General features: G+C 46.9%; 1 protein-coding gene across 1 annotated transcript; it reads left to right on the forward strand.

Moving 5' to 3' along the window:
- Positions 1–233: 233 nt before the first annotated feature.
- On the forward strand, positions 234–1,573 carry LOC146009520 (uncharacterized). Its single transcript, XM_083149963.1, has 2 exons — positions 234–1,493; positions 1,558–1,573. Exons 1-2 carry the CDS (start codon positions 283–285, stop codon positions 1,571–1,573), a joined length of 1,227 nt encoding a protein of 408 aa, XP_083006089.1. The 5' UTR covers positions 234–282.
- Positions 1,574–26,063: the final 24,490 nt, after the last annotated feature.

Below are 26,063 nucleotides of genomic sequence, written 5' to 3' on the forward strand. Positions count from 1 at the left end.
CTACAGTATATAGTAGCTTGTTCATGTAACCAATCCTAGCACTACGGTATATAGCAGATGGTTCTTCATAGCAACTGATACAAGATGGAGACTGTTGCAGCTAAGATGACTGTATGTATTTTGTCATTATTGTGTAACACAGGACTCAGCGCTGCCAGTGGCGAGATTGTAGTTATGACAACAAAGGAAACATCCGCTTACGACAAACATCAACATATGAAAAGAAGTAAGATGGTAAGAAAGGGAACAGAAGATGGAAATCCTTCTGTATACCAGCTGAGCATGGCTCTGTCTGACTCTGGATACCATACATACAGCCTGGGAAAAGAGAACTTACAGACACCCAATAAAGTGATTCTATTAGTAGGAGCTACAGGAACAGGGAAAACAACCCTGATCAATGGGATGGCCAACTACATCTTGGGTGTGGACTGGAAAGATGACTTTAGGTTCCAACTTGTCCACGAGGTTACAGGTAAATCTCAAGCTCACAGCCAAACCTCTGTAGTTACAGCCTACAAGATAAACCATGAGAGTGGCCACCGAATCCCATATTCCCTCACTGTGATAGACACACCAGGGTTTGGGGACACACGAGGAATACAACAGGACAAGAAGATCATAGAGGACATCCATGCATTCTTTACAGTGGACAATGGTATTGACCAGATAGACGCTGTGTGCTTTGTAGTTCAGGCATCTCTGGCTCGGCTGACGCACACCCAGAAATATATTTTTAATTCTGTGTTTTCTATCTTTGGGAAAGATATCAAAGACAACATCCGGATCCTGATCACCTTCTCAGATGGAGCAAAACCTCCAGTACTGGAGGCCATCAAAGATGCTGAGATCCCCTGCCCACTGGGCAGCAATGGTGACCCCGTTCACTTCAAGTTCAACAACTCCGCTCTATTTGCCAGCAATCAGACCAGTGACATGAGCTTTGATGCGATGTTCTGGCAGATGGGGGAGCACAGTATGAAAACATTTTTCAATGATCTGAGTAAAATAGAAACCAAAAGTCTGACACTGACCAAGGAAGTCCTCAGGGAACGGAAGCAGCTTGAGATTACGCTGCAGGCCTTACAGCCACAGATAAAGACCGGGCTAATGAAACTGGATGAAATAAGAAAGACACAAAGGGCTCTGCAGCAGCACAAGGATCTTATGGCGGCAAATAAAGACTTTGAGTATGAGGTAGAGAAAACTGTTCCGATACAGATAGAGGTAACAAGCGGCTACATAACCAACTGCCAGCAATGTCACTTTACCTGTCACTATCCCTGTAAGGTTTCTAATGACTTAATGAAAAGTTGGTGTTCCGCTATGAGTAAAGGATACTGTACAGCGTGCCCAGGTAAATGTGTTTGGAGTGTCCATTACAATCAGAAGTATAGGTGGGATTATGAGAATGTAAAAGAGAAAAGAACCTATGATGAGCTGAAGAGAAATTATGAAGCAGCTTATGGAGATGTGATGACTGGAGAAAAAGTGTCTGAACAACTGAAAAGGGAATATAATGATCTGCAAAAATCAGTGTCTCACCTTATTATCAAGTCCTCCCAGAGTCTGAAGCGCCTCCGTGAGATCGCTCTGAGACCCCACCCACTGTCAGCCCCTGAACACATCGACCTGATGATACAGAGCGAGGAACAAGAAGCCAAACCAGGATACCGGGAGAGAATAAAGTCCCTGCAGGAGGTCAGGCAGCAGGCGGAGATCATAAAGGTAATCGAGAAGGAAGAAGATCTGATACCTGATGTACAGGGAACACAGAACAAAAAGTCAAATGAGCGATCTCTTATGGAAACAATGCTTGGGTTCTTCTTTGGGAAAAAGTAATATATATTTCAGTATGGCAGAAACAGCAAGACACAGCGTGGCAAATGGTGGGGTCCGGGACTGACTAAATAGGCAGTTCTCGCCTTCCTCTTCTCGAAACCCCCAGCGCGCCTTGTGAGTGCCTGCAGCACTAAACGCACTACTCAACCTCTACATTGCTTCAAGGGAATGTGAACTCTGTTTATGACAAATTACTCTTGAAGACTTCTGTCCCAGGCCTCCTTACTGTCCTGTCCCGGGACTGGAATCCCAGCAGCCCCCCCTGATGACAGCCCTGGCCACAGTCACTACTTGGAGAACATACCAATAAGAAGTGCCCATGCAGACATATATATTCTAACTTACCGGGAAGAAACATCGGGCCTGATTCAGACCTGATCCCACAGCTATTAATTTTCGTAGCCCTGCGATCAGGTATATGCCACTCCGCCAGAGTGACAACCCGCCCCGTGCAATCCGCTCACCATTGAATGATTCCCCAGTGTGTCTGTACGAATCCCAGGACTTACTTGGCGGTTGCGATGTTGGATCAAATCCCAGAGCTGACGTTACATCACTTCCCCTCAATGTCTGGGCACGTTTGCATTTTCCCTGACACTCCTGTAACACCGGCTCCCTGTCAATCAAACAGCGGCCAATAAAAATGATCAGACGTTTGTTGCTGAAAGGCCTCGTGCACACGCATTGCGGCCCAGATTCATGTGCAGTGTATTGATAATCGCCCCGGCCTGCGAGTCCCTCATGTCTGAATTAGGCCCATTATTATCATCTAATATAGAGTCACCTATAGTTTCTATATAGTATTAAATATATCCATTTTCTTATCTCTAATTTCATATACTTAGGAACAAAGCCGGAAAAACGCTGCATTTAGGCTAAAACACCGCAACTGGGAGCATTCATTGCACATTTGTACATGAGCATGTAATAAATCCAAATGTTTATAAATATATATAACAACACTTACCTCCTTTTGCAGGAGAGGATAAAGAACCAGCACTCACTTCTTAGTTGGAAAGAATGTATTTCAAAGGTGGTACATAACAGAATATGGCTGACCCAACAGCCGTTTCGACCGGCAGCGTGCCAGTCTTCCTCAGGGGCACGCTGCCAGTTGAAACGGCTGTTGGGTCAGCCATATTCTGTTATGTACCACCTTTGAAATACATTCTTTGCAACTAAGAAGTGAGTGCTGGTTCTTTATCCTCTCCTGCAAAGGGAGGTAAGTGTTGTTATTTATTCTCCATACGGACACTGCACCGCTCCACATACCCTGAGATTCTGAGTGCCACCCTATTACCCATCCTATATATATATATATATATATATATATATATATATATATATATAGTGCAAGGATAAGCGGCACTCCGGCGACTTGGAAGAAATACAGACAGAGACCTGTTTCTGTTATCAACGTTTCGAGAAATGTAATCTCATCATCAGGATACAGGGTAAGTAATTGGCACACATTATATAGCCCCAACCTCTGTGTCAGCTGATTAATCAGCTCCACCCACGGAACACACCTGGGGGAGAGTCAATGATCAGAACGTGGAAAAAAAGACATGCCAATGCATGCTAAGAATAACATGAATAAATACATGCAATAATACTTCCTAACAAAGTGAACTAAAAGGGCAAAACATATAAAAATCACAAAAATACATATAACATATACAAGTTACACAAGCTGGAATGGGCATTCAGATTCACTGGATTCATGGTGATGCATATCAGCGCAGCAAATCTGTATAACGATCCGGGAGACATATGACCTCTTGTGGTAATTGGAAGAATGGCATCAAGAAGTCCTCATATTGCAGATAAATTTAGTATATCGGTACTTTAGTGGTCATATAGCACAAGGTGAGAGAATAAGCATTAGTGATGTACTGAAATCTACAGGCAAACATATATACCAGAGTCCTGGTATGTACAAAAAAGCACTCAAAACCCAAGTTCTCATTTAGACCGGCCAGTGATAATGTTCTTAATTGGAAAATCCATTAGGATTCTAGTTGTAAAAGTTTTCTAGATCTATCACCTCCTCTTATATTCCAGGGAACCTGATCTATGATACGGTATCTCAAGGTGGTCAATGGGTGATGGGCTTCAAGGAAGTGGCGTGCCACTGGTTGGTCACTTTGACCTTTTGCTATGGCTTTTTTGATTGAGCTCCTGTGGTTCATCATCCTTTCCTTGAAGCTAGTCTCCATTTTCCCTACATAAAATTTGCTGCAGGGACATATAATGATATAGATCACAAATTTCAAGTTACAGGAGAGATAGTGATTAATCGGAATATTTTTACCGGTCATCGGGTGTCTAAATGAATTACAGCTGATCATGTAATTGCATGTTACACAATTGAGATGCTAATGTCCCTTGTACACTTCTTTGTTCAGTAACATCTGATTTAACTAGGATGTCCCTTAAGTTTCTACCTCTCGTGAAACTTTGCATAACTTTGGTCCCACATAGGGTAGCTGGCCCTGGATCATCCCGCACCAAGTGCCAATGCCTATTTAATGTCTTGCATACCACTTCACTCTTAGAGCTATAGTAGTTCACCCAAGGGATCCTGTCTCCTTGTTCCTTATTAGTACTCGCTGAAAGAAGTTTCGGTACTCTTTACCTAGAAGGGCGCCCATCGCGGGCATCGCATGTACCAAAAAATCACATGTGATGCGACCGACGCGATTACCGCGATTTCCCAAAAGGAACAATGTTAAATGTCCCAATTGACCCGATTTTCCATAGGGAACAATGTTAAAAGGCCCACAGAGGCCAAATAGGCACCCTGAAGTGTGAAATGGCCCCGCCAATTGTTAACGCCACCCCACGATCAACGTCAACCCGAAGCGTGGCAAGCGCAGCGAGCCCGCGAGGGGCGGCGGTACGCGTCCTCCGACCTTTTCATACCCCCACTATCCACGTCGGCGTGGAGTTGAGAACATAAAGTGTGGCGAGCGCAGCGAGCCACCAAGCCCGAAGCGTGGCGAGCGCAGCGATCCCCGTGAAGGTGTCCGCGTCCCCTCGCGGGGCTCGCCACACTTTCTATTCTCAACTCCACGCCGACGTGGATAGTGGGGGTATGAAAAGGTCGTAGGACGCGTACCGCCGCCCCTTGCGGCCTCGCTGCGCTCGCCACGCTTCGGGTTGACATTGATCGTGGGGTGGCGTTAACAATAGGGGGGGCCATTTCACACTTCAGGGTGCCTATTTGGCCTCTGTGGGCCATTTAACATTGTTCCCTATGGAAAATCGGGTCAATTGGGACATTTAACATTGTTCCCTATGGGAAATCGCGGTAATTGCGTCGGCCGCATCGCATGCGATTTTTTGGTCGCATGCGATGCGACCGACGCGATTTTTTTACCTTACGATGCCCACGAACAAAATCGTGGGCGCCCTTCTAGGTAAAGAGTACCGAAGTTTCTCTTTGGGTATTTTAAGTGCTTTCTCACTCTGAATAATTAAATCCTTGATAGGGTAACCCCTAGCTTGAAATCTCTCTGTCAGTATCGCAAATTGTTTTAAAACCTCTGTGTCTTCACTTACAATGCGTCTGATGTGCAAAAATTGAGAGTACGGTAAGCCTGCCTTCATTTTAACCGGTGGTGACTCTGGTGATGCTAAATATTGTTCCTATCCGTAGGTTTAGTATATAAATTAGTAACAATAGTACCTGATACCAGTGGGATGTTTACATCAAGAAAGTGAACACTTTCCTTGCTTATCTCGTATGTAAATTTGATGGGATGGGTCAAACTGTTCTGAGTGTCAAAGATTCCTGCTAATTCATCATGAGTACCGGACCAAATGATGAATAAATCATCTATATATCTACTGTATAAAACAACTTGATTTTACCGGGTCAGAGAAAAAGATGCCGACACATTCTCCCTCCTGGGGTGTCCACGACACCCCTGGAGGGAGAATAAATTAGTGTGCCGAGCGTAGCGAGGCACCGGGCCCGCTGCGTGGCGAGCGCAGCGAGCCCGCAAGGGGGGGGGGGGGGGCGATCCACGTCCCCCCCTTGTCGGCATTTCGGCTGTCGGGATTCCGGCGTCGGGATTCTGAACGCCGGGATCCCGACCGCCGGGATTCAATACTGAATCCTTGCCAATAAGTTGTTCAATCGCATATAAGCAGACTGCGGTATGCTAGTATACAGACTTTTAACATCCGCCGTACACAATAGGCAATCTTTCAGGCAGACCAGCCAACCCCCTGAGAGATCTCAGTAGGGTTGTGGTGTCTTTAAGAAATGTGTTTTCATGCTGCACAACTGGCTGCAAGAAACTGTCCAAATATATAGCAATGGGCTGGTATAATGACCCCCTGGGCGCTATTATAGGTCTTGGAGCAATTTATGGACCTTTGACAACGTGTATAATAGCGGCACAATAGGAAACTGTACAGTGAGTGCCTCTTTAACAGCTTTGGGTATAATACCCTTGAGGCAAACATCGTTTAACAAACAATCTAATTCAGCTTTAAATTGGGCAGTAGGGTTGCATTGTAGTCTGGAAAATGTGTAACCATCCGATAGTTGTAAATATATTTCAGTTTTATAGTAATCTTTGTCAAGGAGCTGCAACTCCTCAATAGAGGTCATATGTCTCCCGGATCGTTATACAGATTTGGTGCGCTGATATGCATCACCATGAATCCAGTGAATCTGAATGCCCATTCCAGCTTGTGTAACTTGTATATGTTATATGTATTTTTGTGATTTTTATATGTTTTGCCCTTTTAGTTCACTTTGTTAGGAAGTATTATTGCATGTATTTATTCATGTTATTCTTAGCATGCATTGGCATGTCTTTTTTCCACGTTCTGATCATTGACTCTCCCCCAGGTGTGTTCCGTGGATGGAGCTGATTGATCAGCTGACACAGAGGTTGGGGCTATATAATGTGTGCCAATTACTTACCCTGTATCCTGATGACGAGATTACATTTCTCGAAACGTTGATAACAGAAACAGGTCTCTGTCTGTATTTCTTCCAAGTCGCCGGAGTGCCGCTTATCCTTGCACTGCATAGTGGAATCCTGTGGGGTTGCCAGAGGAAGGCACCCGATGCCATTACCAGGAGCTGAGCTGGGGAGTGCCGGCCTAACACTGTGTGTGTGTGTAAATATACAGTATATATATAGATATAGACACACACACACAGTGCATACCGAAAATATTCACTTCACTTTTTCCATATTTTTTTACGTTACAGTCTTATTCCAAAATGGAATAAATTCATTTTTTTTCTCTCAAATTTCTACACACAATACTCCATGACAAAAGCTGTGAATACTTATGTACATGTGATTTCTTAGTTTTTTTATTTTTACTAAATTTGCAGAAATATCCCAAAAACTTTTTTTGGTTTGTCATTATGGGGTATTGTGTGTATTATTTTGAGGGGGAAAAAAATAATTTCTTCCATTTCGTAATAAGGCTGTACCATAACAAAATGTGGGGGGAAATGAAGCGCTGTGAATACTTTATAAATGCACTATATAAAAACGAGAGGATCCCACCATTAAGGCAGGTGCAGTGCTTCTATCTCACCACAGCCTCTAACGTTGGCACAGACACTCCCACGGTGCGCAAACTGAACAGACGCGGCATTGCGCACAACTCCCCAATCTGTTTACTTTCTCTCCCCTGCTCTGCGGTTCTGCCCCCCATCTAGCCCCTGCAGTTGTTGCCTCTTCTCTGGTCTGTGGCCAGTGATTTACCTCCCCATGTCTTTTATTTGGTCCAGCAGTCCCAGCACTATGCAACATTATATTTAAACTGAGATGTTCATTTTAAGTACAGGGTCACCAAAAAATATTTTTCCCCTGACCTCTGCATGGTCTAGAACCGGTCCTGCCCCCAACAGACTTGTGTGTCCCCTAGATCCCATTGGTTAGCTGACACAGTAGTCTAGTGGGCGGGCCGATACAACAGGGAAGCAGCTGACCGCTCCCTCCAGCATCTGTAATACACCCAGCTGATCACCATTCCCTCTGGCTCCTGGAAATATTAAGCAGGGATAGTTAGTGTCAGGGTGGTATCCGGTCAGGGGCGGGCTGAGCCGGGGGGGGCAGGGTGCCATGTGCCCCCCGGGCCGCTTAGCCAGTCACTGGCTGCGGGCCACGCTGGTCGCCATCCACCTCCTCCAGGCACAGGCAGCCCTCCTGCGCTGGCCGCGGCTTCCAGAACACGGCCGCGGCTACAGGAAAATGGCCGCCGGCCCACTGCACTGAGGACATGTCCTCAGTTCAGGAGGCCGGCGGCCATCTTCCTGTAGCCGCGGCCGTGCTCTGGAAGCCGCGGCCAGAGCAGGAGGGCTGCCTGTGCCTGGAGGAGGTGGATGGTGATCCAGCGCGGCCAGCAGCCAGTGACTGGCTAAGCGGCCCGGGGGAGCAGGAGGGCTGTCTGTCCCGGACCCCCCCAGCCCAGCAACAATGGTGAGTTGCTGGTGGGGGCATGTGTGTCGTCTCTGGCACTGTGGGGGCATGTGTGTCGTCTCTGGCACTGTGGGGGCATGTGTGTCATCTCTGGCACTGTGGGGGCATGTGTGTCGTCTCTGCCACTGTGGGGGCATGTGTGTCGTCTCTGGCACTGTGGGGGCATGTGTGTGTCGCCCCCTGGCACTGTGGGGGCATCTCTGGCTCTGTGGGGGCATCTCTGGCACTGTGGGGGCATCTCTGGCACTTTGGGGGCATATGTGTATCTGGCACTGTGGGGGAATATCTGGCACTGTGGGGGCATATGTGTATCTGTCACTGTGGGGGCATATCTGGCACTGTGGGGCATATGTGTCTCTGGCACTGTGGGGGCATATCTGGCACTGTGGACATCACATTGTGCGGTGTAATGGGCATCATGGTATGGGGCGTAATGGGCATTACGGTGTGGGGAGCATTGGGTAATTACCATCACAGTATGGGGTGCAATGGGCATCAAGGTGTGCGGCATAATGTGTAATTAGCATCACAATGTGCAATCTGCAGGTACACAATACAATCAAGGTACAGGCCACGCCCCCTTATGATAGGCCACACGCCTAATTTTTCAACGCGCCACCGGCGCGCACAAGCATTCAGCTTTCCAGAATGATGGGGGGTATGGGCCAGTGCTCTGGACTTGCCCCCTAGGCTAAAAGTTGCCAGCCAGCCCCTGTATCCGCTGGCACCCCTCTGGCAGTGTTCTGTAATGCCGTCCCGCCATTGAAACCACCTCTGTGATCATGGATCCATCCATTCCTTGCAAAAACAAATAACTTGCTCATCTCTAATTATTCCGTGATGATGCTGCCAGGCCGGTATTGGGGTTCAGTGATCCTTAAGCCACTGCCTGACCACATTAGCGGTGGTAATCGCTGTCACTTACAGTGGTCATTATCCTCAGCTTATATACATATATATGTAACAAAAGGCTTTACCGTACCAGTTACATTGATAGTAATAGGTGCAGGCATAAGTATAATTTTATATAATAAATATAATCAGATTTTATTACGCATTATAAGAGATAGAATTGTCATTTAACAATAGCTTAAAAAGTATTGTAGTCTTTGTATAACAATGTAAGATACCATAAGAAGTGTTCCAGGATTCTGCTGGTCTGTAATGATATAAGCTTCGGGGCCATCTACTATATGGTCATGGTATAAAATATCTACAGTGTCCAGGTCTGCAATCATATGGTCCACCACTGATGGTCGACAGGGTCCACAGGTTGAAATCAAAAAGGTCGACATGGTCAAAGGTTGACATGGAAAAAGGTCAACATGAGTTTTCAATGTTTTAAGGGTGTCTATGTCGACATAGGTGACATGGACACTGTCTAAGTGTACAGTGTCGTCCGTCCGTCCCCCCCCCCCCCCCCGCATGGCTTGCTGCGCTCAGCACACTATTTTATTCTCCTTCCAAGCCCTAGTGGATGGTACGGCATGAAATACCGCATATCGGCACATGTCGGGTCAAAATTTTGCAAAAAAATGCATGTCGACCTTTTGACAATGTCGACCTTTTGTCTGTCGACCTTTAGACCCTGTCGACCTTTAGACTGACCACCATTAGTGGTTGACCACATGACTGTCGACCTAGAGTCATTCTATCATTCAGTCCGGATACCCTATTATATAATGCGGGTGGGGTGAAGGCCATTGACAATCTCAGCATTGGACTTTGACGTTTAGTGCCCCGGTAACTCTGAGGACGGGGGAAGTGTCTTGTCCATTTGGGGGGGATCACCTGAAGGCTGGACGTTGGGGTCTCCTGTGCGGATTACAGACACCTGCGCCTGCTGGTGCGCACTCCCGCGTCATTGCCGATTATCTGCGGGTATTACCAGCAGAGGAGCGACGGGATGGAGGACTATTCATAGTGTCCTGCTATGGAAAGCCGCCCACCCCCAGGACAATCCCATGGACAGGCGAAAACGCTCCGCGTGTGTGTGCACCGTTACTCTTCCTTTATCCTGAGTGACCGGAGAGGAGACGTCCACATGTGGGGATTACAGTGTTATCATCTCTGGGTGTCTGCAATGTAGGTTTTACTCATTATATTAATATAATACATGTATTTACTGGGGGTTATCAGCAGGAAATGACCATTACAGTTCCCTAATGTAGGTGTTGCAGGAACACTTATTTACTCTGACTATTCATATGAATAAAGTATATCTATAACCAACACTATGTCGTCTGCGTCATGTTTGTGTCATATTGTGTATTTCAAAGACTTTATAATCATATTTTTTATAAATATATTTATTAATAATTATAATCAGAACACATTTGCAGAGTCATTATTACATGGCACAGATCAGCTATAACAAACATCCAGTATCTGTAGTCCATGTAGACCAGGGGACATGTATGAAAATGTGACAGTTAGTAATGACTACACCTGTGCACCAGCAATGTGATCTGGGGAATGTGACAGTAATGACTACAGCTGTGCACCAGCTAGGTGATCTGGGGAATGTGACAGTAATGACTACAGCTCTGTACCAGCTACAGTAGGTGATCTGGGGAATGTGACAGTAATGACTACAGCTGTGTACCAGCTAGGTGATCTGGGGAATGTGACAGTAATGACTACAGCTGTGTACCAGCTAGGTGATCTGGGGAATGTGACAGTTAGTAATGACTACACCTGTGCACCAGCTAGGTGATCTGGGGAATGTGACAGTTAGTAATGACTACACCTGTGCACCAGCTAGGTGATCTGGGGAATGTGACAGTAATGACTACACCTGTGCACCAGCTAGGTGATCTGGGGAATGTGACAGTTACTAATGACTACAACTGTGCACCAGCTAGGTGATCTGGGGAATGTGACAGTAATGACTACAGCTGTGTACCAGCTAGGTGATCTGGGGAATGTGACAGTAATGACTACAGCTGTGTACCAGCTAGGTGATCTGGGGCATGTGACAGTTAGTAATGACTACAGCTGTGCACCAGCTAGGTGATCTGGTAATGTGACAGTTAGTAATGACTACAGCTGTGCACCAGCTAGGTGATCTGGGTAATGTGACAGTTAGTAATGACTATAGCTGTGTACCAGCTAGGTGATCTGGGGAATGTGACAGTAATGACTACAGCTGTGCACCAGCTAGGTGATCTGGGGAATGTGACAGTTATACCTCTTTTACACCGCCGAAAAATCCGGGTCAGCGGCGGGTCAGACCCGGATCTTCGGCGGTGTAAATCCCTAACGCCGTGTCCCTTTACACGGGACTTCTACCCAGGTCCTGACCTGGGTAGAACACGGCTAGGACCTGGGTAGAGGGCGGTGTAAATGGGAACGCCGGGTCGGATGACCCGGCTCCCATTTACATGAATGGGGAACGTCCAACCTGCGGACCACAGCGTCCGCAGGTTGGACGGTTTGTCAGCCTGACAGTCACTGACAGCCGGCGCTGCTGTCTGCTATACTCTGCAGACAGCAGCAGCGGCGGCGGGGGAGGGAGGTGAACTGATGCCTGTGTGCGGCATCCATTCACCTCCTGTGCGACGGCGGGGGGGAGTGTGCGCGGGGACTGGGGGCAGCCTAGCAGCTTACCTTAGTGCTGGGCTGCCCCCAGCAGCGTTCCGGTCCGGCGGCGGCACGCGGCGGTGATTGGCGCTTGGAGATGACATCGCGCTGTCATCTCCAAGCTCCGGGGGGGGGCGGGCGCGGGTGCGGGTCGGCCTGTCCGCCCGGTGTAAATGGCACTAAACGCCGGGTCGCACCCGGCTTGAACCTGGGTCTAAAAAAGCCGGGTGCGACCCGGCGTTTTGGTGTAAAAGGGGTATTAGTAATGACTACAGCTGTGCACCAGCTAGGTGATCTGGTAATGTGACAGTTAGTAATGACTACAGCTGTGCACCAGCTAGGTGATCTGGGGAATGTGACAGTAATGACTACAGCTGTGCACCAGCTAGGTGATCTGGGGAATGTGACAGTTAGTAATGACTACAGCTGTGCACCAGCTAGGTGATCTGGTAATGTGACAGTTAGTAATGACTACAGCTGTGCACCAGCTAGGTGATCTGGGGAATGTGACAGTTAGTAATGACTACAGCTGTGCACCAGCTAGGTGATCTGGGAAATGTGACAGTTAGTAATGACTACAGCTGTGCACCAGCTAGGTGATCTGGGGAATGTGACAGTTACTAATGACTACAACTGTGCACCAGCTAGGTGATCTGGGGAATGTGACAGTAATGACTACAGCTGTGCACCAGCTAGGTGATCTGGGGAATGTGACAGTTAGTAATGACTACAGCTGTGCACCAGCTAGGTGATCTGGGGAATGTGACAGTTAGTAATGACTAAGGCTGTGCACCAGCTAGGTGATCTGGGAAATGTGACAGTTAGTAATGACTACAGCTGTGCACCAGCTAGGTGATCTGGGGAATGTGACAGTTACTAATGACTACAACTGTGCACCAGCTAGGTGATCTGGGGAATGTGACAGTAATGACTACAGCTGTGCACCAGCTAGGTGATCTGGGGAATGTGACAGTTAGGCAGGTATTCAATGCTTGTATTTGGGAGAGGCAGTGAATCATGTGTAGGATTCGCTGCACTTTCTCCCTGATTCTCCCTGCAGGGCGATTTGCCGGGCAGCCGCCCGTTCACCCTATTCAACGCCTCAGGGGCTTGCTGCCCCTGGCGGCGAATTTTAACCCCCCAGGCGAATGCCACCGGGGAGCTGGGGGACGGCTGCAGGCAGGGAGATGAAGCCTCCCTGCCTGCGCCGGACACTGTGGGGGTGACAGAGGGCTGTGGGGGACACAGGGAGAGCCCCCCAGAGCTGGCAGGGGGCTGTGTTAGGGAGCCGCTACACACTGGTCCCGATCGTGCATGTGTAATGATCGGGATCAGTGTGCAGTGAATATATGAATATTAATGAGCGGCTCCCGGCTCGGCCCCCTGCTGGTGAGTGTGTAAAAAAAATATATATATATATATATATTGTTTAAAAAAATAATAATTAAAATATATTCATGTGCTGCAAGCACATGAATAAAAATAGCATGCCCCTTCACAGAAAAAAAAGTCTGATTTTTTGACACCAAAATAAAAATAAAAAACGAAAAATTTTCAAAGATCATATTCCAGTTCTCCAGAAAAAGATGACGAATGTAAAATGGAGAATCTGGGGGAAAATCACTGGAGAAAGCAGTTCTCCACTTCAGCATTGAATACACTCTCGGCGAATTCCACTAAAAACCCCATTGAAAACCACTGGCGAATCGCGGAGAATCACAAACAGAGAATCGCCAGACATTCGCTCTTCATTTGCAGCGAATTGTGTCCTTTGAATAGGGCGAATTGTTTTTCCTGTGAGCAAATTCCCTGTAAACACGGGGAATTGCCTGATTCCCCAGAAAATATGGAGAATCAGAGACATTGAATACTGGCCTTAGTAATGACTACAGCTGTGCACCAGCTAGGTGATCTGGGAAATGTGACAGTTAGTAATGACTACAGCTGTGCACCAGCTAGGTGATCTGGGGAATGTGACAGTTAGTAATGACTACAGCTGTGCACCAGCTAGGTGATCTGGGAAATGTGACAGTTAGTAATGACTACAGCTGTGCACCAGCTAGGTGATCTGGGGAATGTGACAGTTAGTAATGACTACAGCTGTGCACCAGCTAGGTGATCTGGGGAATGTGACAGTTAGTAATGACTACAGCTGTGCACCAGCTAGGTTATCTGGGGAATGTGACAGTAATGACTACAGCTGTGCACCAGCTAGGTGATCTGGGGAATGTGACAGTAATGACTACAGCTGTGCACCAGCTAGGTGATCTGGGGAATGTGACAGTTAGTAATGACTACAGCTGTGCGCCAGCTAGGTGATCTGGGGAATGTGACAGTTACTAATGACTACAGCTGTGCACCAGCTAGGTGATCTGGGGAATGTTACAGTTAGTAATGACTACAGCTGTGCACCAGCTAGGTGATCTGGGGAATGTGACAGTTAGTAATGACTACAGCTATGCACCAGCTAGGTGGTCTGGGAAATGTGACAGTTAGTAATGACTACAGCTATGCACCAGCTAGGTGATCTGGTGGAATGTGACAGTTAGTAATGACTACACCTGTGCACCAGCTAGGTGATCTGGGGAATGTGACAGTTAGTAATGACTACAGCTGTGCGCCAGCTAGGTGATCTGGGGAATGTGACAGTTAGTAATGACTACAGCTGTGCACCAGCTAGGTGATCTGGGGAATGTTACAGTTAGTAATGACTACAGCTGTGCACCAGCTAGGTGATCTGGGGAATGTGACAGTTAGTAATGACTACAGCTATGCACCAGCTAGGTGGTCTGGGAAATGTGACAGTTAGTAATGACTACAGCTATGCACCAGCTAGGTGATCTGGGGGAATGTGACAGTTAGTAATGACTACACCTGTGCACCAGCTAGGTGATCTGGGGAATGTGACAGTTAGTAATGACTACAGCTGTGCACCAGCTAGGTGATCTGGGGAATGTGACAGTAATGACTACAGCTGTGCACCAGCTAGGTGATCTGGGGAATGTGACAGTAATGACTACAGCTGTGCACCAGCTAGGTGATCTGGGGAATGTGACAGTAATGACTACACCTGTGCACCAGCTAGGTGATCTGGGGAATGTGACAGTAATGACTACAGCTGTGCACCAGCTAGGTGATCTGGGAAATGTGACAGTAATGACTACACCTGTGCACCAGCTAGGTGATCTGGGGAATGTGACAGTTAGTAATGACTACAGCTGTGCACCAGCTAGGTGATCTGGGGAATGTGACAGTTAGTAATGACTACAGCTGTGCACCAGCTAGGTGATCTGGGGAATGTGACAGTTAGTAATGACTACACCTGTGCACCAGCTAGGTGATCTGGGGAATGTGACAGTACTGACTACAGCTGTGCACCAGCTAGGTGATCTGGGGAATGTGACAGTAATGACTACAGCTGTGCACCAGCTAGGTGATCTGGGGAATGTGACAGTTAGTAATGACTACAGCTGTGCACCAGCTAGGTGATCTGGGGAATGTGACAGTTAGTAATGACTACAGCTGTGCACCAGCTAGGTGATCTGGGGAATGTGACAGTAATGACTACAGCTGTGCACCAGCTAGGTGATCTGGGGAATGTGACAGTAATGACTGCACATGTGCACCAGCTAGGTGATCTGGGGAATGTGACAGTAATGACTGCACATGTGCACCAGCTAGGTGATCTGGGGAATGTGACAGTAATGACTACAGCTGTGCACCAGCTAGGTGATCTGGGGAATGTGACAGTTAGTAATGACTACACCTGTGCACCAGCTAGGTGATCTGGGGAATGTGACAGTTAGTAATGACTACACCTGTGCACCAGCTAGGTGATCTGGGGAATGTGACAGTAAGTAATGACTACAGCTGTGCACCAGCTAGGTGATCTGGGGAATGTGACAGTAATGAATACAGCTGTGCACCAGCTAGGTGATCTGGGGAATGTGACAGTAATGACTACAGCAGTGCACCAGATAGGTGATCTGGGGAATGTGACAGTTAGTAATGACTACACCTGTGCACCAGCTAGGTGATCTGGGGAATGTGACAGTTAGTAATGACTACACCTGTGCACCAGCTAGGTGATCTGGGGAATGTGACAGTAATGACTACAGCTGTGCACCAGCTAGGTGATCTGGGGAATGTGACAGTAATGACTACAGCTGTGCACCAGCTAGGTGATCTGGGGAATGTGACAGTTAGTAATGACTAGAGCTGAGCACCAGCTAGGTGATCTGGGGAATATGACAGTTAGTAATGACTACAGCTGTGCACCAGCTAGGTGATATGGGAAATGTTACAGTTAGTAATAACTACAGCTGTGCACCAGCTAGGTGATCTGGGGAATGTGACAGTTAGTAATGACTACAGCTGTGCACCAGCTAGGTGATCTGGGGAATGTGACAGTTAGTAATGACTACAGCTGAGCACCAGCTAGGTGATCTGGGGAATGTGACAGTTAGTAATGACTACAGCTGAGCACCAGCTAGGTGATCTAAGGAATGTGACAGTTAGTGATGACTGCACCTGTGTACCAGCTAGATGGTCTGGGAAATGTGACAGTTTAATGACTACAGCTGTGCACCAGCTAGGTGATCTGGGGAATGTGACAGTTAGTAATGACTACAGCTGAGCACCAGCTAGGTGATCTAAGGAATGTGACAGTTAGTAATGACTACAGCTGTGCACCAGCTAGGTGATCTGGGGAATGTGACAGTTAGTAATGACTACAGCTGAGCACCAGCTAGGTGATCTGGGGAATGTGACAGTTAGTAATGACTACAGCTGAGCACCAGCTAGGTGATCTAAGGAATGTGACAGTTAGTAATGACTGCACCTGTGTACCAGCTAGATGGTCTGGGAAATGTGACAGTTAGTAATGACTACAGCTGTGCACCAGCTAGGTGGTCTGGGGAATGTGACAGTTAGTAATGACTACAGCTGAGCACCAGCTAGGTGATCTAAGGAATGTGACAGTTAGTAATGACTGCACCTGTGTACCAGCTAGATGGTCTGGGAAATGTGACAGTTAGTAATGACTACAGCTGTGCACCAGCTAGGTGATCTGGGGAATGTGACAGTTAGTAATGACTACAGCTGAGCACCAGCTAGGTGATCTAAGGAATGTGACAGTTAGTAATGACTACAGCTGTGCACCAGCTAGGTGATCTGGGGAATGTGACAGTTAGTAATGACTACAGCTGAGCACCAGCTAGGTGATCTGGGGAATGTGACAGTTAGTAATGACTACAGCTGTGCACCAGCTAGGTGATCTGGGAAATGTGACAGTTAGTAATGACTACAGCTGTGCACCAGCTAGGTGATCTGGGGAATGTGACAGTTACTAATGACTACAACTGTGCACCAGCTAGGTGATCTGGGGAATGTGACAGTAATGACTACAGCTGTGCACCAGCTAGGTGATCTGGGGAATGTGACAGTTAGGCTGGTATTCAATGCTTGTATTTGGGAGAGGCAGTGAATCATGTGTAGGATTCGCTGCACTTTCTCCCTGATTCTCCCTGCAGGGCGATTTGCCGGGCAGCCGCCCGTTCACCCTATTCAACGCCTCAGGGGCTTGCTGCCCCTGGCGGCGAATTTTAACCCCCCAGGCGAATGCCACCGGGGAGCTGGGGGACGGCTGCAGGCAGGGAGATGAAGCCTCCCTGCCTGCGCCGGACACTGTGGGGGTGACAGAGGGCTGTGGGGGACACAGGGAGAGCCCCCCAGAGCTGGCAGGGGGCTGTGTTAGGGAGCCGCTACACACTGGTCCCGATCGTGCATGTGTAATGATCGGGATCAGTGTGCAGTGAATATATGAATATTAATGAGCGGCTCCCGGCTCGGCCCCCTGCTGGTGAGTGTGTAAAAAAAATATATATATATATATATATATATTGTTTAAAAAAATAATAATTAAAATATATTCATGTGCTGCAAGCACATGAATAAAAATAGCATGCCCCTTCACAGAAAAAAAAGTCTGATTTTTTGACACCAAAATAAAAATAAAAAACGAAAAATTTTCAAAGATCATATTCCAGTTCTCCAGAAAAAGATGACGAATGTAAAATGGAGAATCTGGGGGAAAATCACTGGAGAAAGCAGTTCTCCACTTCAGCATTGAATACACTCTCGGCGAATTCCACTAAAAACCCCATTGAAAACCACTGGCGAATCGCGGAGAATCACAAACAGAGAATCGCCAGACATTCGCTCTTCATTTGCAGCGAATTGTGTCCTTTGAATAGGGCGAATTGTTTTTCCTGTGAGCAAATTCCCTGTAAACACGGGGAATTGCCTGATTCCCCAGAAAATATGGAGAATCAGAGACATTGAATACTGGCCTTAGTAATGACTACAGCTGTGCACCAGCTAGGTGATCTGGGAAATGTGACAGTTAGTAATGACTACAGCTGTGCACCAGCTAGGTGATCTGGGGAATGTGACAGTTAGTAATGACTACAGCTGTGCACCAGCTAGGTGATCTGGGAAATGTGACAGTTAGTAATGACTACAGCTGTGCACCAGCTAGGTGATCTGGGGAATGTGACAGTTAGTAATGACTACAGCTGTGCACCAGCTAGGTGATCTGGGGAATGTGACAGTTAGTAATGACTACAGCTGTGCACCAGCTAGGTTATCTGGGGAATGTGACAGTAATGACTACAGCTGTGCACCAGCTAGGTGATCTGGGGAATGTGACAGTAATGACTACAGCAGTGCACCAGATAGGTGATCTGGGGAATGTGACAGTTAGTAATGACTACACCTGTGCACCAGCTAGGTGATCTGGGGAATGTGACAGTTAGTAATGACTACACCTGTGCACCAGCTAGGTGATCTGGGGAATGTGACAGTAATGACTACAGCTGTGCACCAGCTAGGTGATCTGGGGAATGTGACAGTAATGACTACAGCTGTGCACCAGCTAGGTGATCTGGGGAATGTGACAGTTAGTAATGACTAGAGCTGAGCACCAGCTAGGTGATCTGGGGAATATGACAGTTAGTAATGACTACAGCTGTGCACCAGCTAGGTGATATGGGAAATGTTACAGTTAGTAATAACTACAGCTGTGCACCAGCTAGGTGATCTGGGGAATGTGACAGTTAGTAATGACTACAGCTGTGCACCAGCTAGGTGATCTGGGGAATGTGACAGTTAGTAATGACTACAGCTGAGCACCAGCTAGGTGATCTGGGGAATGTGACAGTTAGTAATGACTACAGCTGAGCACCAGCTAGGTGATCTAAGGAATGTGACAGTTAGTGATGACTGCACCTGTGTACCAGCTAGATGGTCTGGGAAATGTGACAGTTAGTAATGACTACAGCTGTGCACCAGCTAGGTGATCTGGGGAATGTGACAGTTAGTAATGACTACAGCTGAGCACCAGCTAGGTGATCTAAGGAATGTGACAGTTAGTAATGACTACAGCTGTGCACCAGCTAGGTGATCTGGGGAATGTGACAGTTAGTAATGACTACAGCTGAGCACCAGCTAGGTGATCTGGGGAATGTGACAGTTAGTAATGACTACAGCTGAGCACCAGCTAGGTGATCTAAGGAATGTGACAGTTAGTAATGACTGCACCTGTGTACCAGCTAGATGGTCTGGGAAATGTGACAGTTAGTAATGACTACAGCTGTGCACCAGCTAGGTGGTCTGGGGAATGTGACAGTTAGTAATGACTACAGCTGAGCACCAGCTAGGTGATCTAAGGAATGTGACAGTTAGTAATGACTGCACCTGTGTACCAGCTAGATGGTCTGGGAAATGTGACAGTTAGTAATGACTACAGCTGTGCACCAGCTAGGTGATCTGGGGAATGTGACAGTTAGTAATGACTACAGCTGAGCACCAGCTAGGTGATCTAAGGAATGTGACAGTTAGTAATGACTACAGCTGTGCACCAGCTAGGTGATCTGGGGAATGTGACAGTTAGTAATGACTACAGCTGAGCACCAGCTAGGTGATCTGGGGAATGTGACAGTTAGTAATGACTACAGCTGTGCACCAGCTAGGTGATCTGGGAAATGTGACAGTTAGTAATGACTACAGCTGTGCACCAGCTAGGTGATCTGGGGAATGTGACAGTTACTAATGACTACAACTGTGCACCAGCTAGGTGATCTGGGGAATGTGACAGTTACTAATGACTACAACTGTGCACCAGCTAGGTGATCTGGGGAATGTGACAGTTAGGCAGGTATTCAATGCTTGTATTTGGGAGAGGCAGTGAATCATGTGTAGGAATGTGACAGTTAGTAATGACTACAGCTGAGCACCAGCTAGGTGATCTAAGGAATGTGACAGTTAGTAATGACTGCACCTGTGTACCAGCTAGATGGTCTGGGAAATGTGACAGTTAGTAATGACTACAGCTGTGCACCAGCTAGGTGATCTGGGGAATGTGACAGTTAGTAATGACTACAGCTGAGCACCAGCTAGGTGATCTGGGGAATGTGACAGTTAGTAATGACTACAGCTGTGCACCAGGTAGGTGATCTGGGAAATGTGACAGTTAGTAATGACTACAGCTGTGCACCAGCTAGGTGATCTGGGGAATGTGACAGTTACTAATGACTACAACTGTGCACCAGCTAGGTGATCTGGGGAATGTGACAGTTACTAATGACTACAACTGTGCACCAGCTAGGTGATCTGGGGAATGTGACAGTTAGGCAGGTATTCAATGCTTGTATTTGGGAGAGGCAGTGAATCATGTGTAGGAATGTGACAGTTAGTAATGACTACAGCTGAGCACCAGCTAGGTGATCTAAGGAATGTGACAGTTAGTAATGACTGCACCTGTGTACCAGCTAGATGGTCTGGGAAATGTGACAGTTAGTAATGACTACAGCTGTGCACCAGCTAGGTGGTCTGGGGAATGTGACAGTTAGTAATGACTACAGCTGAGCACCAGCTAGGTGATCTAAGGAATGTGACAGTTAGTAATGACTGCACCTGTGTACCAGCTAGATGGTCTGGGAAATGTGACAGTTAGTAATGACTACAGCTGTGCACCAGCTAGGTGATCTGGGGAATGTGACAGTTAGTAATGACTACAGCTGAGCACCAGCTAGGTGATCTAAGGAATGTGACAGTTAGTAATGACTACAGCTGTGCACCAGCTAGGTGATCTGGGGAATGTGACAGTTAGTAATGACTACAGCTGAGCACCAGCTAGGTGATCTGGGGAATGTGACAGTTAGTAATGACTACAGCTGTGCACCAGCTAGGTGATCTGGGAAATGTGACAGTTAGTAATGACTACAGCTGTGCACCAGCTAGGTGATCTGGGGAATGTGACAGTTACTAATGACTACAACTGTGCACCAGCTAGGTGATCTGGGGAATGTGACAGTTACTAATGACTACAACTGTGCACCAGCTAGGTGATCTGGGGAATGTGACAGTTAGGCAGGTATTCAATGCTTGTATTTGGGAGAGGCAGTGAATCATGTGTAGGAATGTGACAGTTAGTAATGACTACAGCTGAGCACCAGCTAGGTGATCTAAGGAATGTGACAGTTAGTAATGACTGCACCTGTGTACCAGCTAGATGGTCTGGGAAATGTGACAGTTAGTAATGACTACAGCTGTGCACCAGCTAGGTGATCTGGGGAATGTGACAGTTAGTAATGACTACAGCTGAGCACCAGCTAGGTGATCTGGGGAATGTGACAGTTAGTAATGACTACAGCTGTGCACCAGCTAGGTGATCTGGGAAATGTGACAGTTAGTAATGACTACAGCTGTGCACCAGCTAGGTGATCTGGGGAATGTGACAGTTACTAATGACTACAACTGTGCACCAGCTAGGTGATCTGGGGAATGTGACAGTTACTAATGACTACAACTGTGCACCAGCTAGGTGATCTGGGGAATGTGACAGTTAGTAATGACTACAGCTGTGCACCAGCTAGGTTATCTGGGGAATGTGACAGTAATGACTACAGCTGTGCACCAGCTAGGTGATCTGGGGAATGTGACAGTAATGACTACAGCTGTGCACCAGCTAGGTGATCTGGGGAATGTGACAGTTAGTAATGACTACAGCTGTGCGCCAGCTAGGTGATCTGGGGAATGTGACAGTTACTAATGACTACAACTGTGCACCAGCTAGGTGATCTGGGGAATGTGACAGTAATGACTACAGCTGTGCACCAGCTAGGTGATCTGGGGAATGTGACAGTTAGTAATGACTACAGCTGAGCACCAGCTAGGTGATCTAAGGAATGTGACAGTTAGTAATGACTACAGCTGTGCACCAGCTAGGTGATCTGGGGAATGTGACAGTTAGTAATGACTACAGCTGAGCACCAGCTAGGTGATCTGGGGAATGTGACAGTTAGTAATGACTACAGCTGTGCACCAGCTAGGTGATCTGGGGAATGTGACAGTTACTAATGACTACAACTGTGCACCAGCTAGGTGATCTGGGGAATGTGACAGTAATGACTACAGCTGTGCACCAGCTAGGTGATCTGGGGAATGTGACAGTTAGGCAGGTATTCAATGCTTGTATTTGGGAGAGGCAGTGAATCATGTGTAGGAATGTGACAGTTAGTAATGACTACAGCTGAGCACCAGCTAGGTGATCTAAGGAATGTGACAGTTAGTAATGACTGCACCTGTGTACCAGCTAGATGGTCTGGGAAATGTGACAGTTAGTAATGACTACAGCTGTGCACCAGCTAGGTGGTCTGGGGAATGTGGACCATTGGTAGATCTCGAGGACCGGTTCGGCCACCCCTGATGTAGATATAATACAATAACACTATACATTGGAATGTAGAACACACGCATAGGGGATTATTCTGTTTGACTCGCAAGGTCCACCAAACCCCGTACACCAGGCCACCTGCCCCCCCTCGCAGCGCGGGTTCCCAATCACTGACTGCGAATGGATGTTTAACATAAACATCCATTCGCAGGCTCCGGGGACCCATCCCCCATCATTCGTTGGACCATCACGGAAATGCCCATATGGTAATGAGGAAATGCCCATATGGTAATGAGGCTGCCCGGCACATCCCCTCGCATGCAGCGGCACAGCGAAAAATCATTTGATGGTGGCTCACCATCGAATGACTTTTCTGCTGTTCACTAACAAAAGTCAATCTAGACTGACTGTTACTATGCCCGCAGATCTCTGAAAAGGGGGCGGGCACTAATGTCATGTGATGTCAGCCAACTGCCCCTAGCAGGCATTGCTAGGGCAGCCGAGAGAGGGGGGGGGGCGGTTACCCTAACCTGGGCTTGCTTGATGGACCCAGCAGGGGCCCTGGTCCCCCCCCCCTTCCCCCTCAGTCCCTCCCGGGCAGCACACACCTACAGCTGTAGATAACTGTACCTTTAGGTGTGTGTTGCTGCTGAGGGGGGACAATAACACCCCCCCCCCCACGACTTTAGAGTGTTTTTTCCTGCCCCCTCCCCCCCTCTAAACATTTTGGGGGTTTGGCCTAATCAGGGGAGGTGGACATGCCTCCTGCGTTAGGCCATGCCCCAAATTTTTACCGGGGCTCGGCATACCTCTCGGCAGCCCTGGGCATTGGCACCCTTATATGAGCAGGCAGTGGTGCAAGTAGAAAAAACGTTGTAGTGGTACGGTGCTGCGAAAATGGGCGTGGTTAGAGGCATGGTCATATGACATGAGGGGGAGTGGCTACATGACAAAACTTTAGAACACGATGACATTTCTGTTTGGACCTGTGCATTGCATCCTGCACACAAAATGTAGGGGCCAGGATCAAAGTGCAGGAGCCAGATAAACTGCAAACAGGGATATTGCACGCCGAAGGTGCGTGGCCAAAATTTACACAGTAATGCCTGTTACGCGTCACACACCCAAAACATATATCCCATGCCATAATGCCCGTTACACATTATGCCCCACACCAGAATGCTCATTGCACCGCTGCCGCACAACTGATGCCCATTACTTATATGCCCCCACAGTGCCAGATATGCCCCCACATATATGCCCCCAGTGCCAGATATGCCCCCACAGTGCCAAGTATGCCCCCAGAGCCACAAATATACCCCCACAGTGCTAGGTATGCCCTCAGTGCCACACATATGCCCCCACAGTACGTACCACACATAAGAACCCAGTGCTGGGTCTCTGAGGTCTCCTCTCCCCCCTCCAGTCACCCGCCGCCGCTACCTGCTTCCCTTCGGAGGAGAGCGCATTGCGCGTCTCTCCTTCACTGTGTAACTGGGCAGTCAGCCAATCATATCTCGTGGGCTGGCTGCTGATTGGCTGACTGGATTTACAATGTCCATATTACTGCTGCCACCAACAATTGGGTCCAAGAAGAAATTACAAAACATTGTCATTACAGTCATTGTTTTGCCATAACAATACGGCTTACTCAGTAATATCAAGACGCTGCCGTATAGAGACACTGACAATGGTAGAACCCTTGAGATTAATTATTTTACATCAGATGGAAAACCAGTAGTGGAAAGTAGGACCAAATTGAGCTCTACTATGGCTAGGAGAAAGGATTCCTAATGAAGACAAATCTGAGTGCTCTCATTTTATAAGGGCTGTGTCTTGTGGCAGCTGAATTAATAATGGGATATAAAGTGAAGGTGTAATAATCACAATCCAAGCACAAGAGGCTGCAGTGCATTATTGCAGCATGTAAATGCAATAGGATAAGAGTGTCACACGTCCAATCTTCTGATAGGAGTGTGATGATACCGTATTATACAATGTGTAATGTATATGGGGCATGCTGGAGCTCTCACACAGATAGCACAGGACCCTTACACCTGGGGGAGTTGTTACACTTACCCAGGGCCGGTTCTAGGGTGTCTGGCGCCCCCCTGCAAATCTGAAATTTTGCGCCCTCCCTTCCATAGCCCAAGGGACAACTCATGCTACAAAAAAATTTTTTGTTCAAGTAGCTCTTCCCATTTTTTTTTTTTTTATTACAGTATGCCTTTCCTAGGATTTTTAATGGGTTATAAGTGTCTGTGTCAGTATTTTGAATAAAAATGGCATTTTACTATATATGTATAGTAACTTGAAGTTAGCGCCAGTGGAGGATATACCGTACCCTTGTGGATAATAAATAAAAATGAGTGTGTGCAATTGAGAGGCAAATAGCCTATTTAGTAAACAATTTATCTACAGCTCTCCACACAGGCAGACTGGTGGTCAGGAGTATGCAGCTGCAGTGGTCTCCTCTGTCCCAATAATACAATGTCCCAGCATTAACATCTGTGAATACTTTCAATAGAGAATGAGGTCAAAATTGACCATAGATACCTCACCAAGTTTAGGTAGGTCCTCTGGGGTTGTAGGGGTGTGCCAGCAGACTTCACTGATGATACCGCAGTGTGCACTCAGCGTTATTCGGCAGGAACAATCTGTGCAATGAATGTAATGATAATACCATGATGATGATACCAGCATTAGGATACATTATAGTTAAGAGAGAGATATATATCTTTTGAGAAATTTGCTATCTATATATATGACAGATATAAATTGATACAGTATATTGCTTTTGATGGCATTAAAAATATTTTCTTGTACATTTATTCATGGTAAAAATATATTATATTATTACTTTATCCTTTTATGCGGGTGTGGTTACGCAAAGGATTCTTTCCTGTATTTTGGGATATGTGTAGAATACCCCTCTAACTCAGCAGCAACCTATAAATTCCAAGTGCAACTTCGTATACCTATATCAGAGACAGATATAGACAGACAGACATACAGACAGAGAAAAATAGATAGATATATACAGACAGAGATAGAGATAGATATAGACAGGCAGATGTAAATATATATATATAGACAGAGGTAAATAGATATAGACAGATGTAAATAGACAGAGGTAAATAGATATAGTCAGAGAGAGATATATACACAGACAAAGTGAGATATAGATATATACAGACAGAAATATAGACAGACAGAGATAGATATAGACAGACAGAGATATAGACAGACAGACAGAGATAGATATAGACAGACAGAGATATAGACAGACAGAAATAGATATAGACAGACAGATATATATATAGATAAACAGAGATAGAGCTATAGACAGAGAGAGAGATAGCAGACAGACACATAAAAACAAACTCACGTCAGCCAATTTCTCTCCAGCCGGGTCCCGGGCTGTCTCTTTCCAGGCAGGGCAG

The sequence above is a fragment of the Crinia signifera genome, chromosome 6, assembly GCF_055691185.1.
Source record: "Crinia signifera chromosome 6, ASM5569118v1, whole genome shotgun sequence".
Classification (NCBI taxonomy): domain Eukaryota; kingdom Metazoa; phylum Chordata; class Amphibia; order Anura; family Myobatrachidae; genus Crinia; species Crinia signifera.

What these genes read in the sequence shown, in the direction of transcription:
- LOC146009520 (XM_083149963.1), top strand. Translation starts at nt 283, where the DNA reads ATGGCTCTGTCTGACTCTGGATACCATACATACAGCCTGGGAAAAGAG.